We start from the raw sequence: 13,691 nt of genomic DNA on the forward strand, positions 1-13,691 counted from the left end.
GGAGGGGAAGTGGGCATATTGGCCTTCATTTGCAGACCCGATCTCCAAACCCAGGGCTTTGCATCAGAAACTTGGATTTGAGGGTACAGCAGGCAGAAGCCCCTTAACAGATTGTGAACTTCTTAAAAAGGATCATTCTTCACCCCTGGTTTCTGAGTGTGATAAACACATCAGACTCTACCTTTGTTGCAGGCAGCATAGAACACTAAAAGAACTTCATCAGGCAATTAGTAAACATGAGAATCTGGATTATGTTTGTATTCTGTCTACTGGATAGAAATCCCATGGCAAAAAGGTGTGAGGAAGAATTGCTTACATTGCTTGAGGAATATATCAGAAAAGACACCGTCTAGTCTTGCTTTGGGAACTGTTGTTACAAACTTCTTTCCATGTGTGGCTGATGGTGCTCAGTTTGCTTCTTGCATTTTTTGAAATGACTAGTATTTGTTGGTAACTTACTCCATAATTTCCTCAGTTGTAATTCAAATGAATGCCTTCCCCCACCCCCCCCAGCTGCTGAGGAAAGGGAGGATTTATTGCTGCTGAACTTGCACACAAGCTGATCATAAATCTGGCAGATGTTTTTTGTTTTTAGCACATTGGGAATTTTATTGACTGCTTTACTTTTTCCTCCCTCCATTTTTTTATTTCCCTGAAAGCCAGAGCTAGGTGCTGTGAAGGGGAAAATGCTAAGTTTGGGAATTCAAAAATTTGTCTGTCATCGTCTCTTGCTGTCTTGATGGACAGAGTCTTGGAAAGGCTGGTTAAATTGATGGTGCTGGAAAGAGGATGTGCTATGGAAGGACACTAAATCATGAAGTAACTATGCATTTGGGTCAGGTCATTTTGTCCAGAGAAATTTAGCTAGAAAAATCCAAAGGAGTTCATTGACCAAGTTAAGTTCATTTTATAATGTACGTATTGTCTCAGCTTGTATTTTTGCCTTTAGCAGGAAGATGCGTATAGGAAGAAGAAACCTCAGGAGAAAAAGGAAGGAAATGTACCTAATATGAATTGGAATAGAAATAGAACATCTAGAAAAAATAAGAAGAAGAATGTAAATATATCTACTAGGTATGTATTACCTCACCAAATCATGAAGAAGCCCAGAGTTGCTGCAATGTTTCCGCAGGTTTTGCATAGTACGTTAGGCAGGATTGCTTTATCTATTTAAATAAACACACTTCAATCCTGGCCCAAGCATTTATTTTTAGGAATGTGCAGTACTAAGTATCACCACCAACAACAAAAAAATGAAAATATTCCATTTGTAAATCTACATGCGTATAGAGGCACCCCATTCTGCATAGCAGTGGTAGCTCTCTGTTAGAGCCTGGAATGTGCTGTTTCTGAAGTTTGGGTGGTTAGCTTCCTTCCCATTGTGTATTGTGTGGAGAAGTTCCAGTCGGGTATTCTCTTAAGTGAAAAAAGGAAAATTGTTGAAATGATTCCACCTTGAGGAGAGTCATCTGCTATATTGAGTAACTGGGGGAACATTGTCCTCTACCAATTTTGGAAGAGAAATGTGTAGAAAGGAGACAGGGGCTTGCATTTTTGCTGTAATGAATTAAAAAGACTAGAGCAGCACTAGGTTCTAAAGAATATTGAATGAGCACTGTGGAAAGTTACTTTTTTTTCCTGAGGATTGTTTTAATACATTTTAAAATCAGTTGTAAATTACTTTTAAATAATTTTTAATATATTTCAAATTGTTTGGATTATTGAAAAATACTAGTTACAAACTGCTGTTAGAACAGAAACACTTCTGAGGAGAAAATCCTACTCCTTCCCAGCCCTTTGAATTAAGGTCACAATCCTACAAAGCCTTCACAGACTTAATTTTTATTGCAAGTGGTTCTGTTGAGGTCAGTGGACTTTAAAAGGGGATTGTAAATCTGAAAGGGCTGTTATAACGCATCGTACACAAATTTCTATTGGTTTTGTGGGAAGTCAGTACATGTGTAAATCTTTGCTGGATGCACAGCTTTGTAGGTAGGAAGGATGAAAACCAGGAGTGAAATACTGAAGTTCAGTGTCTGTTCCTTGAACCAATTCAGCAGTAGCTACTTTCTGAGTTAAGATGGAACCGTTCCCTTTCTGCAGAAATTTGACAGCTGACTTTTAATCATTTTTCCTTAATACTCTCTGAATACGACACTGGATGCAGACATTCCAATTTTACTAGCAAAAATTTAAGATTGGTTCAGATTGTGATTTTACTCTAGTTATAATTACGCCAGTGAAATGAACACAGGGCACATTTTTCTTTGTATCTAGATCTTTTTACACTGCTAGACTGTGCTTATCAGTAACATCTGATTGCCTTCTACACGTGCTTTAGAGAATGGAGTTAAATATGCATATGATGTTTACCTCTCCCCCCGAGAAGTAGAAGTCTGTGTGGTAGGATATTGCATTTTGGGAAAGGTTTTTTAGGTTTCTGAAAAGCTGGGGAATAAGACTCCCAAACCTATTGCTTCTCCTGCACTTTGCCTTGATAGCTGTGTGAGTTGAAGTGTTTAATGGCTGAAAAGGAAAAATGCAGATGAAATGTAAAATACAGACATGTTTTTTTGGGTGTGATTGTATTAGGGTCCCTGAGCAGAGTGAGCTGAAGCACATGTGCAGTGAATTTGAAAGGCCGGATCTGAGAGCAAATATTGGAATAAGGGCCTGGTGTCCTCAGAGTAACGGGGAAAATTGTAAAGCAGACCAAAAAGCTGGGAGCTTGTCCATGCAGGGAGAAACAGGTACGCAATTTTAATTTTCTTAAATGGGGAAAGAAATACAATGTGGATTTTGTGGCAGTAGATCTCTCTTCCTTGCTTGAGAGACCTGTGCTTTTCTCCCTTTTGAGCCCTGATGTGAAGATGACAGGACTGGCATGATGCAGTGCCTGAAATAATACCTGCTCACTTCTGAAGGGCCCTGCATGCTTCTTCGTGGGGTTGGTTGGTGGTGCGAATCCGAAAATGAATCAGTCTGAAGCAATGACCCATCAGCTCTTGGTGAAGGAGAGACAGACTGACAATCTGCTTTCGTGTTCAAAAGAAAGCTGGTATTAGCTGAAGCAACTGTATCATTTTTAAAGAACAACACTAGCTTGGGTACCTGCTTCCTGCCTTTCCATCAGGATTTTAATCATCTGTTTTCCCTGACTTTAGGGAAGAGGAGATCTGAAAAAAGATACCAGTTTCTGTAGGATTGTCCTGTGCATCTCCGATGAGATAATAAGAAAAGAGAATCTATCTCTTACGAATTCATTACTTGCAACATTTTGTCATTGCTTTTAGTATGCATGTTCATACAGCCAGGATATGTTCCATGTTTAAAGTATTAACTATATATTTCAAAGGACAGTATGCACTTCCTCTTTCAACCTGTTGCCTGTAGCTGCACTGTATCCCTTGCTTGCATTAATTTTACTGGGATATCATGTAGGTCAGAAGCTTCTTGTGTTAGGGTCTAGTTACTGAAGCTATCAGTAAATATTATTTTCTCTCCCATCAGTAAATTCCGAGAATCCATGTAAATTCATTTTTCAGATGACTTTTCCCTGACAAGACTTTCTTAAATGTTGAGTTGGTTTTTTGATTGGGTTTTTTTTTTTTTCCATCTTCTTTAGAAAACTTTTATCAGCGGTCCAAAAAGAAGTGCTTGGAGAAGTTTTGTTCTGATTCAAGCTCAGATTGTGGAAGTTCGTCAGGAAGTGTTCGTGCAAGTCGTGGGAGCTGGGGTAGCTGGAGCAGTACCAGCAGTTCAGATGGAGATAAAAAGCCAATGATTACTACCAGGCATTTTCTTCCATCCAGTAAGTTTTGCAAACTGCACCTCTTCACAGTAGTGGGCAGAGTTTTAGCCTTCCTGCTGAATGGAAAGGCCTACCATGGCATGGGGCACATAACTTGTCTTTTGTAGAGTACCTCTAGAGTACGCAAGGAGAGATTTAAAGAACTTTGTACTTGACAAGAAGTACCACACGTTTTGTGGAGACAAAGATGACTGTCAGGCTCCTCACTGAGGAATATGCACATTTAGTTGTCATGGAAAGATGGGAGAACTGAGTGTCACTAGCTAAAGCAATTTCCACCTTTGAATTTGTTTCATCGTGTTTTTTTTTTTTTTTTAACGTTAAAACTATTTAAGTGATGCACAAATGAGGAATGTGTGAAAGCAGTTCAGATCTGAGGGTGCTGGGTTTGGATAGGTTTATTTGAGGCATAAGTAGCCAGGAGACCTGAGCCACTTCACTAGTATGAGAAATGGGAGCTGTGGTTCATTGCTGCAGTTCTTGAATGCCTGAATATTGTTAATGTAGTTGAAAGTCACTGTCACAATTATCCAGGGTGACGTGGCACTAGAAGTAAATTTTAGTGTGCTGAAGTGACACCAGCAAACCCAGCTTTGGGTACCTGCAAAAGGATGGATTGAATTCTTTAAAAATATGCAAAAACTTTCATGTGTATTTGTGTATGGATAAAACTTCGCATTACTAAGTGATAGATGATAGTGTGTGGTGTATCTGAACTTGTGATCTAATAGATAACAAATCGTGTGTATATGACTTTTCTGTTTGTTCAAATTATAATGCCTCTTAAAAAAAAGAAAACAAGTAATTCTAAATTCAGACTTAATTTGATAGTAACAAGGAACCTCTCCATTAAGACTGTGGTAATCACTTCTAAATCATAAAATACATTTTAAGACTATGGACCTAGGTAGCATGCTTTGAAATTGATGTTGTTAGTGATAATTCAGTGTGAGAGAAAATTTGATTAACACCATGATGATTCTATTTGTGTGTATGTATATTCTGTGCATACTTCTTTTTTTTTAGGATCTTTGATTTTCACAGTCATTCTTTTCTTTAGGAGAGAATATTTCACAAAATGATTTTCCATCTGAAACTCCTATCACTCTAAATCTGTCTCATAACATCTGCAATACCAGGTAAAAAAATTGAATCTATACCTCTAAGGCATTAAAGAAACACCACCAACTTGAAGTCTTCTCTCAGTTTGATAAATAATACCTACCTGTTATCTTGTAACTTTTTACGATCATCTGATTGTAGTTACTAGTTGGGAGAAGAATCTTCTTCAGTACATGAAAAGATAGAAGCAAAATTGATAATGCTGCATAAGTGCAATACAAGCTTCCAAATGGAAAATAGATGGAAATTGGTTTTCCACTCTCACTTCTTCCAGATCCTAGCAACTTACTACATTTCCATTACTGCTTAGTTGTATTAAAGTAATAATGGTTTTTTAAAAAAGGTGGGAGTAAGACTTTCAAGTTGATGCTATTCTTTTAATGGGAATAATGTTCTCATAGGATATACAGCATGAAAATTGATTCCTCCCTTCCCTACATTCTTTTCTCCCTCTTTACTGTAGTAGAGATAGCATCTACAATTTTTATTACTGTGAATCCTCATTTCACTTCTCATTCATCACTCTCTGTTTTCACTAGGAAAAATAATCCAATCCTTTTCCATTGGGATTCTGGTGCTTGAAAATGTTTCCTTTTATTCATTTTGAGTAGTTTCTTGGATGGGTTTGGTGAATATAAAATTCGTGCTCATGTGTCTCTATGTATCTTCATGGACATAAAAGTAAACTTACCTGGAAGTTGTTTAAACATTATGAGAGGTCCTACTGATCTTCATGAACTGTAGCTTGTTTTCTAGTTTTAGAGAAGAGTTGTTGAATTAATTTGCAATAGCTTGATACTTGGATAATAAAAATGGGGTGATTAAGGTGTATTAATTTATTCAGTTTACATGTGTGATAAGAAGCTGGCTTTTAACTGGAAAAAAAAAACCTTAAAAAATTGCACAGTGGTAATTCTGAAATAAGGAAGATCAGGACAGTGGGAAAGCAATAGCAATCATGATGGTCATTAGAATATTTTTTACATCTCTGTATATTTCCTTCGAAATAGTTTGGATTATGAGACTTAAGAAATTAAATTTTCTTTTCGTTCAGCAGAGACATGAACAGCATCCCCCAATACCCTGAAACCTTATGTCCCAATTTCACTGACATAGCTGCAGATCCTGACAAAAATAAAGGTCAGTATTAACAACGGAAGCTGTGTTTTTCACACTTTGTCAAGCAGTTTTAGTGATGTTGCTAATAACACTTGCATGCACCAACTTGATAGACACATCATTACTAGAACCTGACTTGCTTCCAAGCAAGTTAGGTGTGAAGTTTGCAAGTGAAGGCTTAAAACCTTGGCAGTTTTTGCTTATAACCTTGATGATTTTTGCTGCATCTTCTCTGTGTGAAGACAGCATTTAGCTTTCAACTCATGTTCTAGGTATTCTTTCTTTTTTTCATCTTCTTGCTTTGCACAGATTAATGTCCAGAAGCAGTGCAGTGTGGAGATCAGTGCTTGCTGTGTTAAAGTGAAGCTTGACATCAAATCAAACATGACCATTTTTATCTCCAAATTTCCACAGTTGGTACTTGCTCTCTTTGAAAGCAATAATGAGTGAGGTTGTGTAGCTCTGTTAAAATTGAGTTTTCATTGTTTGTATCTCAGAGGGAAGTATTATTAGCTTTTTGAGTGGGATTCATAAAGGCATCATGCTACATGGTGAGGTGGAGTTTGAAAGCTGGTTAGGACACGTGGTTCTTTGGGCAGCAGCACTCCCTGCCCTTCTGCTGTAGGTTTAACCTGCATCTGATAGGATACAAATGCTGATCAACCTTTTTCCATGGTAGCAATATTAATATGTATCATGCGAAGTAATGAAATAGAGCCAGCTTTGCAACCATTGTCTCATGGAAATTGCTAATTTGGATTTTTCCTTTATCCAGCTGCCAGTTCTCATGGAGTTGATAGGAATCAAGTATCTGTGGGTAGTCAGGGCACTAGGTCCATCTTCCCTAGGGGGTAATACAGCATTTAATGAGTTCACAAATCGTCTGGTCGGGAATGGCTCCAGTCTGTTAGAAACCTGACCCTGTTCCTGCTGTATTTGTGTAGTTGGACTTCAGAAGTGGTTCCTGACTGAGGGGTGGGGACAAGGAGGCCAGTGGGGATTGCATCCCTGCTGTCTGTTCTGCTGTGTGGAAGTGTGCCACCTTGGCACACTCGCAGCTGAACACTTAAGGACCCTCAGTAGGAATTTCTTGCCCTGCTTTCTTGAATTCCAGTTTCTCAGTTCTTATATGTCTTGTATATATCTTTTTTAAAAAATAGAAGTTTTGAGATGTGTTTAAAGATGGGCCTTCATCACAAAAAAAATTGCTTAGTAACTCTGGATTTTTTCTTGGATTTTTTTCTCTAGCAAACAGTCCTTACTGGGGATCTGAGAATAAAGTGTCAGTGTAACGGAATCTTGGAGTCTTCTTCTTGTTGCTCTGCATTTAATTCCCCTTTCTTTTTTTAGGTCTTTACCCAACAGGAGACTTGTGGCCTGCCCAGCCAGTCTGCGTGACAAACAGCTTAAACTACAACCTTGAGAATAATATACCATGCATGATCCAAGAAACCCCCTCTGTCCACAACAGGCAAGTTATGTTTTATGTAAAAAGTACAGATAATGCTTTGTTCAGGCCTCTTTAATGCAGAGGACTGTACTTGACTCATTATATTTGTAAGGCAGATGATAGTTAAAATAAGTCTTTCTGTCACTTCAATCTTAGTTCTAATTGTTAGTGCTCTTCCATGAGTACATCATGATTAATTTTACTAAGACAAATTCACTGCTGTTCCTGTTCATATATAGATATTCTAGAACGTCTTTCAAGTTTAATTAAATACTTTTTGGAAAGCTATTAATTCCTTTCACTCCTTTAGCAGACAGAGGACCTAGCTTTGAAATTTGTTGCCCTCTTGCTAAATGCATAGCTTCTGTATGCCACATGGTGTGTTATGCAGTGTGTACTTGTGCTAAATGGCATGAACAGACATTGTTATAAAAAGACAAATATTCCAGTATATAGGTGGTTTAGGGATACAAGTTGGTATGTTTCAGGCTCTGTGTGTATTTGGATTGATCTTCCCATAGTAATGAACTTGATTAATTCTTGTGGTTTACACTGCTCACACAGCAAATTTTACTAATGAAAGATGTGCCACAAACTAATGAGCCACCAAACTGCTCTGCCACCACATGGCAGTGAAATATGGCCAGTTCTTCAAGTTGGGGAAGGACCTGGGGGTCCTGGTGTACAACAAGCTGTCCCTGAGCCAGCAGTGTCCTTGTGGCTGGGACAGTGGTATCCTGGGGTGAATTAGGAAGAGCATTACCAGCCAGGCAAGGGAGATGATCCTGCCCCTGTGCTCAGCTCTGGTAAGGCCACATCTGCAGTGCTGTGTCCAGTTCTGGACTCCACAGTCAGTGCAACAGAGATAGGGAGCTCCTGGAGCACATCCAGCAAAGAGCTTCAAAGTTGGTCAAGGGTCTGGAGCATCTCTCTTACAAGGAAAGGCTGAGGGAGCTGGGCCTGTTCAGACTCAAGAAGAGACAAGTGAGAGGGGACCTCATCAATGTGTGTCAGTATCTGACAGACGATGGAGCCAGGCTTGGCTCAGGGATGCCAAGCAACAGGACAAGAGGCAGTGGGCAGAAACTGATGCACAGGAAGTTCCACCTGACCATGAGGAAGAACTTCTTTACTGTGCAGGTGACCATGCACTGGAATGGATGGTCCAGAGAGGTGATGGAGTCTCCCTCACTGGAGATATTCAAGAACCCTCTGGACACAATCCTGTGCCATGTGTTCTGGGATGACCCTGTTTGAGCAGGGAGGCTGGACCAGATGACCCACTGTGGTCCCTTCCAACCTGACCCATTCTGTGACTTTAATTTCATACACCCATCTTGATTGAGACTTTATATGTAAAAATACATGCACATCCATACAGTTATTTATTGATACTTAGTAGTGATAACTTAGGATAGCTGCTTGGCTGAATAGTAAAATTGAAGTAGGGGAGCTTCATGTGAAATCTTGAATTTATATGCCTACCTTGTGCAGATGGGATCCAGACTTGGACTACTTCAAACTTGCTGCATAGCAGGGCCTGTTTTACTACTGACATGTCTTCAGGAATTACTTTAGAAAAAATCTTCTTGAAATTCTGAAGTTATTTTAATTAAAGGAGTATAATCCCTACAAATCAATGTGTAGCTTAGAAAATGCACAGTTTAACAGGACTTTAGCACATGTGGTTGGGAAAATAGGAAATAGAAGTCTCCATTTTAATTGCTATTCTCAAACATTCGAATGCTTGAGAATGTGCTATGTCTTCTACCTCAAGTCACATTATCCATGATTGTGGGAAAGAAGTACAATTATTTTCATTTTATAGAGGAAAAAGTTGAACCCAGGTAGGCATTGCAGGACTCTGGTAGCATCATTACGAGTTGTTCATTTTCCCAGAGGAAAAAGAACTCTGTGAGAGAGATTCCTGTGATTAAGTAGTGGCACAGAAGTAGATATTGGCAAAACTGACAAGTGGAATGTGAAAAGCCTCACCATCAGTTACAGGCATTTTGCATCCAACAGCTTTGCATTAAATAAGTTTTCTAAATAATTTTCAGAAGTTCTGCAAATTCTTTCTGACAGCAGATTTTTCTTTTTCTTGGGACAGCTTCATTGACTGGAATGCAGCTTGTGACAGCCAGTTTTCCAACATGTATTGTCCGCTAGAGATGAATGAATATGGTGCTTTCCCAGAAGGTAAGATGAAATAAAGCTTTTGAATTATCACAGAGCCATGGTTATTTTACTCTCACCTTTTACAGAACAAAAGGCTGAGCTGATCTATACACATGGGTGTTCATTGCTTAAGTGGACTTTACGTTTTCCAGCTGAGTGCTCTGTAGTAATAAACAATGACTGCATGTGGTGGATGAGAAGATTGGCCTTTGTATAGAGTTATTGAGCCTGAAAAGGCAGTATGCAGGACTCTCAGAGGGAATAGAGAGAAATGCTTGTGTCTACAGTATTACACATATCTTTTTGCACAATTTTCTTTTGTTTCCCCTCTGGCAGGCTTCTGCCTTCCAGTGTGTGAAATACAAGGGCTCTTGTGACCAATTATCTTTCCAGGCTAGAGTTTCTTGGCTTGGGAAGCACACTGGCAGCAATCTAGAATTCTTTAGCATTACCTACCTAAGTAATAATTAAAGTTCAGACTGCAGTATCCCAGGCAGCACAGTGATCCCTCGGGTACTTCGAGCTCAGACATGTTGGCAGTGAGGACTGGGTAGGTTCTGCCATGCATGTTCTGTCTAATAAAGACTCTGTTCTCCAGCAGAGGGATTGCCAAGTCTCTATCCTGTCCCCCATATAATTTGTTGGTGGGTCCCTAACACAAAGTGGTAGTCCTGTTGACAGAAATTGATCTGCTTTGCTGTTGTGCTACCCTGACATTGCCTGAAGGCACTGAAGGATTAGGTCAATCCCAGCCCACCTCACTCTCACGAAGATTCAGCGTTCCTCCACAGAAATGTTAGTAGTGTTTTATGTTGCAAAAGCCTTAATTTGTCTTCCTGATTTTATAAATTGCAGAGAACATGAACTACCCCAGTGGCTTCCCAGGTACTGCAGCAGTGCAGAATACAGCCTTCATTGACCAGAACTGTCCCTCCACCTGGAATGCTCCTCCCAACATGCCACCTGCCTGGGAGCCTGCGAGTTACGTCAACTCCACAGTGAGTATTGTCCCTGTGACGTGCTGCCTTCGTGTGCTCCTTCAAAGCTGTCCTAGTGTATTGCTGTCTTTTCCCTACCTGTTGCTTGCATGTTCTTGGTGAATCTTTTAAGTAGCCTGATGTATGTATTTAATGCTGGCATTGGTAGCCTGAGTTTTTCCCAGCTGTTTGTCAAGGATGTTGCTGACCTTGTCTGCAAAATTTTAAGATGATCCTTTGCCTGAAAATTGACTAAAATCAGCTTACATATGGAAAAACATTTTGGGCTTATGTAGTCTACTGAGATTTTTTCTATCAAAATCAGCATGTCCAGTTGAGGGTAAAACCCAAAAAGTGCTGACAGCAAAACCTGGAGAGATTTGAAAATTGAAGAGCTGAATGGACAGCCATTCTCTGTGACTTTTGCTAGGAAATCCAAGTGATTTAAGGTGGATTTGTGCACATTTCAGGCCTGTTACACTCCAGACTAGCCATGTTTGTCATCCCATAGTGCAGTGTAGTAACTTCAGTTCAAGGTGGTCTTTAATTGTAACCGCCTTCTCTTCTGCTCATATTTCAAAATCCTCTGTTTTAGAATTGTTTTTTCATTTACTGTAGGTTTATTTTGAGTAAAACTAATCAAATAAAGCAAGAAATAATTTCAACTGTAAAAATGAAAATTATTCTGTGTTAAAAAGTGGCAAAACTGGTAGAAGACTTTTTCCTAAAATAAACATGGCTTTATTTAATATTTTATTCAGGAATGCCAGGAAACACAGAAGGTAGAGATTGGAAAATGCATTAGATAATTCAGTTCATTTCCCTGGCAAGCTTTTCTCCACAATGCATTTCAATGTTTCATTCAGTTTTAAAAGTCCCAAGACTTCCATGACCTTCTCTGAGAGACTTCCTTGCAGACTAACACATCTTGCCCTCCAGGAGGTTCTTTATAAGCTTTCAAAATTTTCTAACTAAATTCCCTAGCTCCCAATTATAGTCTCATTTTTCACACTGAATATCCCTTTCTGTTGCCAGCATGCACAGTCTTTCTGGACTGACACATACTTCAGCCTTTTTCTTGTCATTTCTAGGCATCCTTCTATTTTCATTTTAACTCTCAAAGAATGCATGGTGATCTTTGTGTGTCTTCCATTTCTCCTCTGTCTTCCTTAACAGTCTGATCAGAACTGAGTTAGTGTATTGTTGTTAGAGTAATATCTGTGCTGTGCAGGGCTGTGCAGGGGGGAGCTCATATGGCTTCATTCAGTGAGGGGCCTTTAAACACACACACATATTAATGCTGCCGTAATATTTTTGGCAGCCATATTTCTTTGTAAACACCTGTGTAATTCTCTACTTATGGATTTCTTAAGTTTTCTGCATAAATGTTGCTTCCTCCCTCCCGTTTAGTACTTAGCATTTCCAGATTTTCTTTGGCAAATGGTGCATGTTGCAGTTTCCCATGCTGGTTTTATCTTGCTCTGCAGCCCTACCTCTCAAGCACCCGAAGCTTGTCTCCAATGTCTGGACTTTTTGGTTCCATCTGGGCACCTCAGAGTGATGTTTATGAAAGCTGCTGCCCCGTCAGTGCCACAACTCAACATTCAACCCATGTGGAGAACCAGGCAGTTATGTGTAAGCAGGAATACTATCCGAGGTTTAACCCTTTCCGTGCCTACATGAACTTGGACATATGGACTACAGCAGCCAATCGAAATGCGAATTTCCCACTTTCGAGGGACTCGGGTTATTGTGGAAACGTGTGAAAGGAATTTGATTTAAAAATGTGAATAAAGATGCTTGCAATTTTGATTACTAGAGTAAGCTGGTTGCTGAATAGATTACAATGTTGGTGAATATTTTGGCACTTTTATATTGAAAATAAATTTTTTTACTGAAGTCTGAGCATTCAGTGCATTTTAAAAAGCACAGCATATTCAGGATGCTGTTATTGTCAGGTGAAGGCTATAGATTTAAAATTCAAAGTTTTTTTCATGAATGAGGACAGTATTAGTTCTTTAGAGCATCCATGAACCTGTACTGCACGTTTCTTCTGAAGTTTACATTCTGTGGTAGAAACTAGAAGTGGTTTAGCATTTGTAGGTACAAACTTACACCCATTGCATCTGTACCAAACAGTAACACTGAGGACCTACCTGTTGATGCAGATCAGAGAGTTTCCAAATGGTACCACTTATAGTGCTGATATGGTTGTTTGTGAGTGCAAACTTCTGACAGTAGAAAAGTGTCTTGTTTATCTGGCTTCAAAATGCAAGCTGTCACTTGGACAATGTTATGCTTGTGCAGTGTGGGTGAGTGGGCATTTCTTCCAGGAACTTTTCTTGTGAGTGACTCCTGGCATTTTGTGTTTTCATTTTTAGCCTTCATGTTGCAATAGCATTTTCAGTGCATGTAATTGCACTTGTTTAAAATGCCAAAGCTTGAACTAAAAGAAATGTTTATTTGAGAGCAGAGTTCACACCACTCCCCAAAACAGAATGGTATTGTGCTGGCTCATGTTAGGAGACTGAAACTCTCTAGTGGGAAAAGTAGCTGAGGAAGTGCTGCCACCCATGCCAGCACCCAGTCCATCATGCAAGATGTCTCTGCTTACCCTTCCTGTAGAGTCTTTTCTTCTTCATGGCAGAGTGGTCTGGACATCAAAAGGAGGGGGAGGCATCCCTTAGGTTCAGAGATGTCCTTGGCACAAGGGCACTTGTCAAGCCTGAAGAGAGAGTGAAGGCGGATCCTGTAGCTGTCTTGTGCAACTGCTTCAAGAGGAGCCACAGAGATGGCAGAACCAAATTCTGTGTTGTGGTGGCAACAGGCATTATGGCAAGTGGCAGTGGTCATGGATTGCCACATGGGAGGTTGAACATGAGGAAAAATGATGTCCCTTGGAGGGCAATGCTGCAGGAGAACACGTGCCTCAACAGGTGGACACATCTCTGCTTGATGTTCATGATGTGGCTGAATGAAGCCACATGTGACCTGCTGTAGTGGTGGTGGCAGTCCTTCTCCTCATGGGAGGCCA

At 39.8% G+C, this 13,691-nt stretch overlaps 1 protein-coding gene across 9 annotated transcripts in view; it reads left to right on the forward strand.

Annotated features, from left to right (window-relative positions):
- The window catches only part of TMEM131L (transmembrane 131 like), an 81,472-nt gene extending 68,916 nt beyond the window's left edge, over positions 1 to 12,556 (forward strand). For 5 of the 9 annotated variants that reach the window (XM_048303401.1, XM_048303407.1, XM_048303403.1 and 2 more), the window contains 9 exons: positions 950 to 1,074; positions 2,593 to 2,750; positions 3,626 to 3,811; positions 4,872 to 4,950; positions 5,988 to 6,073; positions 7,403 to 7,523; positions 9,613 to 9,701; positions 10,536 to 10,678; positions 12,145 to 12,556. In XM_048303401.1, coding sequence (XP_048159358.1) covers positions 950 to 1,074; positions 2,593 to 2,750; positions 3,626 to 3,811; positions 4,872 to 4,950; positions 5,988 to 6,073; positions 7,403 to 7,523; positions 9,613 to 9,701; positions 10,536 to 10,678; positions 12,145 to 12,423 — 1,266 coding nt within the window. In that variant the 3' untranslated portion in view covers positions 12,424 to 12,556. Of the gene's footprint in view, positions 1 to 949; positions 1,075 to 2,592; positions 2,751 to 2,857; positions 3,578 to 3,625; positions 3,812 to 4,871; positions 4,951 to 5,987; positions 6,074 to 7,402; positions 7,524 to 9,612; positions 9,702 to 10,535; positions 10,679 to 12,144 lie in introns of those variants that run through there. The other 4 variants (XM_048303402.1, XM_048303410.1, XM_048303404.1 and 1 more) reach the window with 3 other exon arrangements.
- Positions 12,557 to 13,691: the final 1,135 nt, after the last annotated feature.

This window comes from Corvus hawaiiensis, chromosome 5 (genome assembly GCF_020740725.1).
Source record: "Corvus hawaiiensis isolate bCorHaw1 chromosome 5, bCorHaw1.pri.cur, whole genome shotgun sequence".
Taxonomy (NCBI): domain Eukaryota; kingdom Metazoa; phylum Chordata; class Aves; order Passeriformes; family Corvidae; genus Corvus; species Corvus hawaiiensis.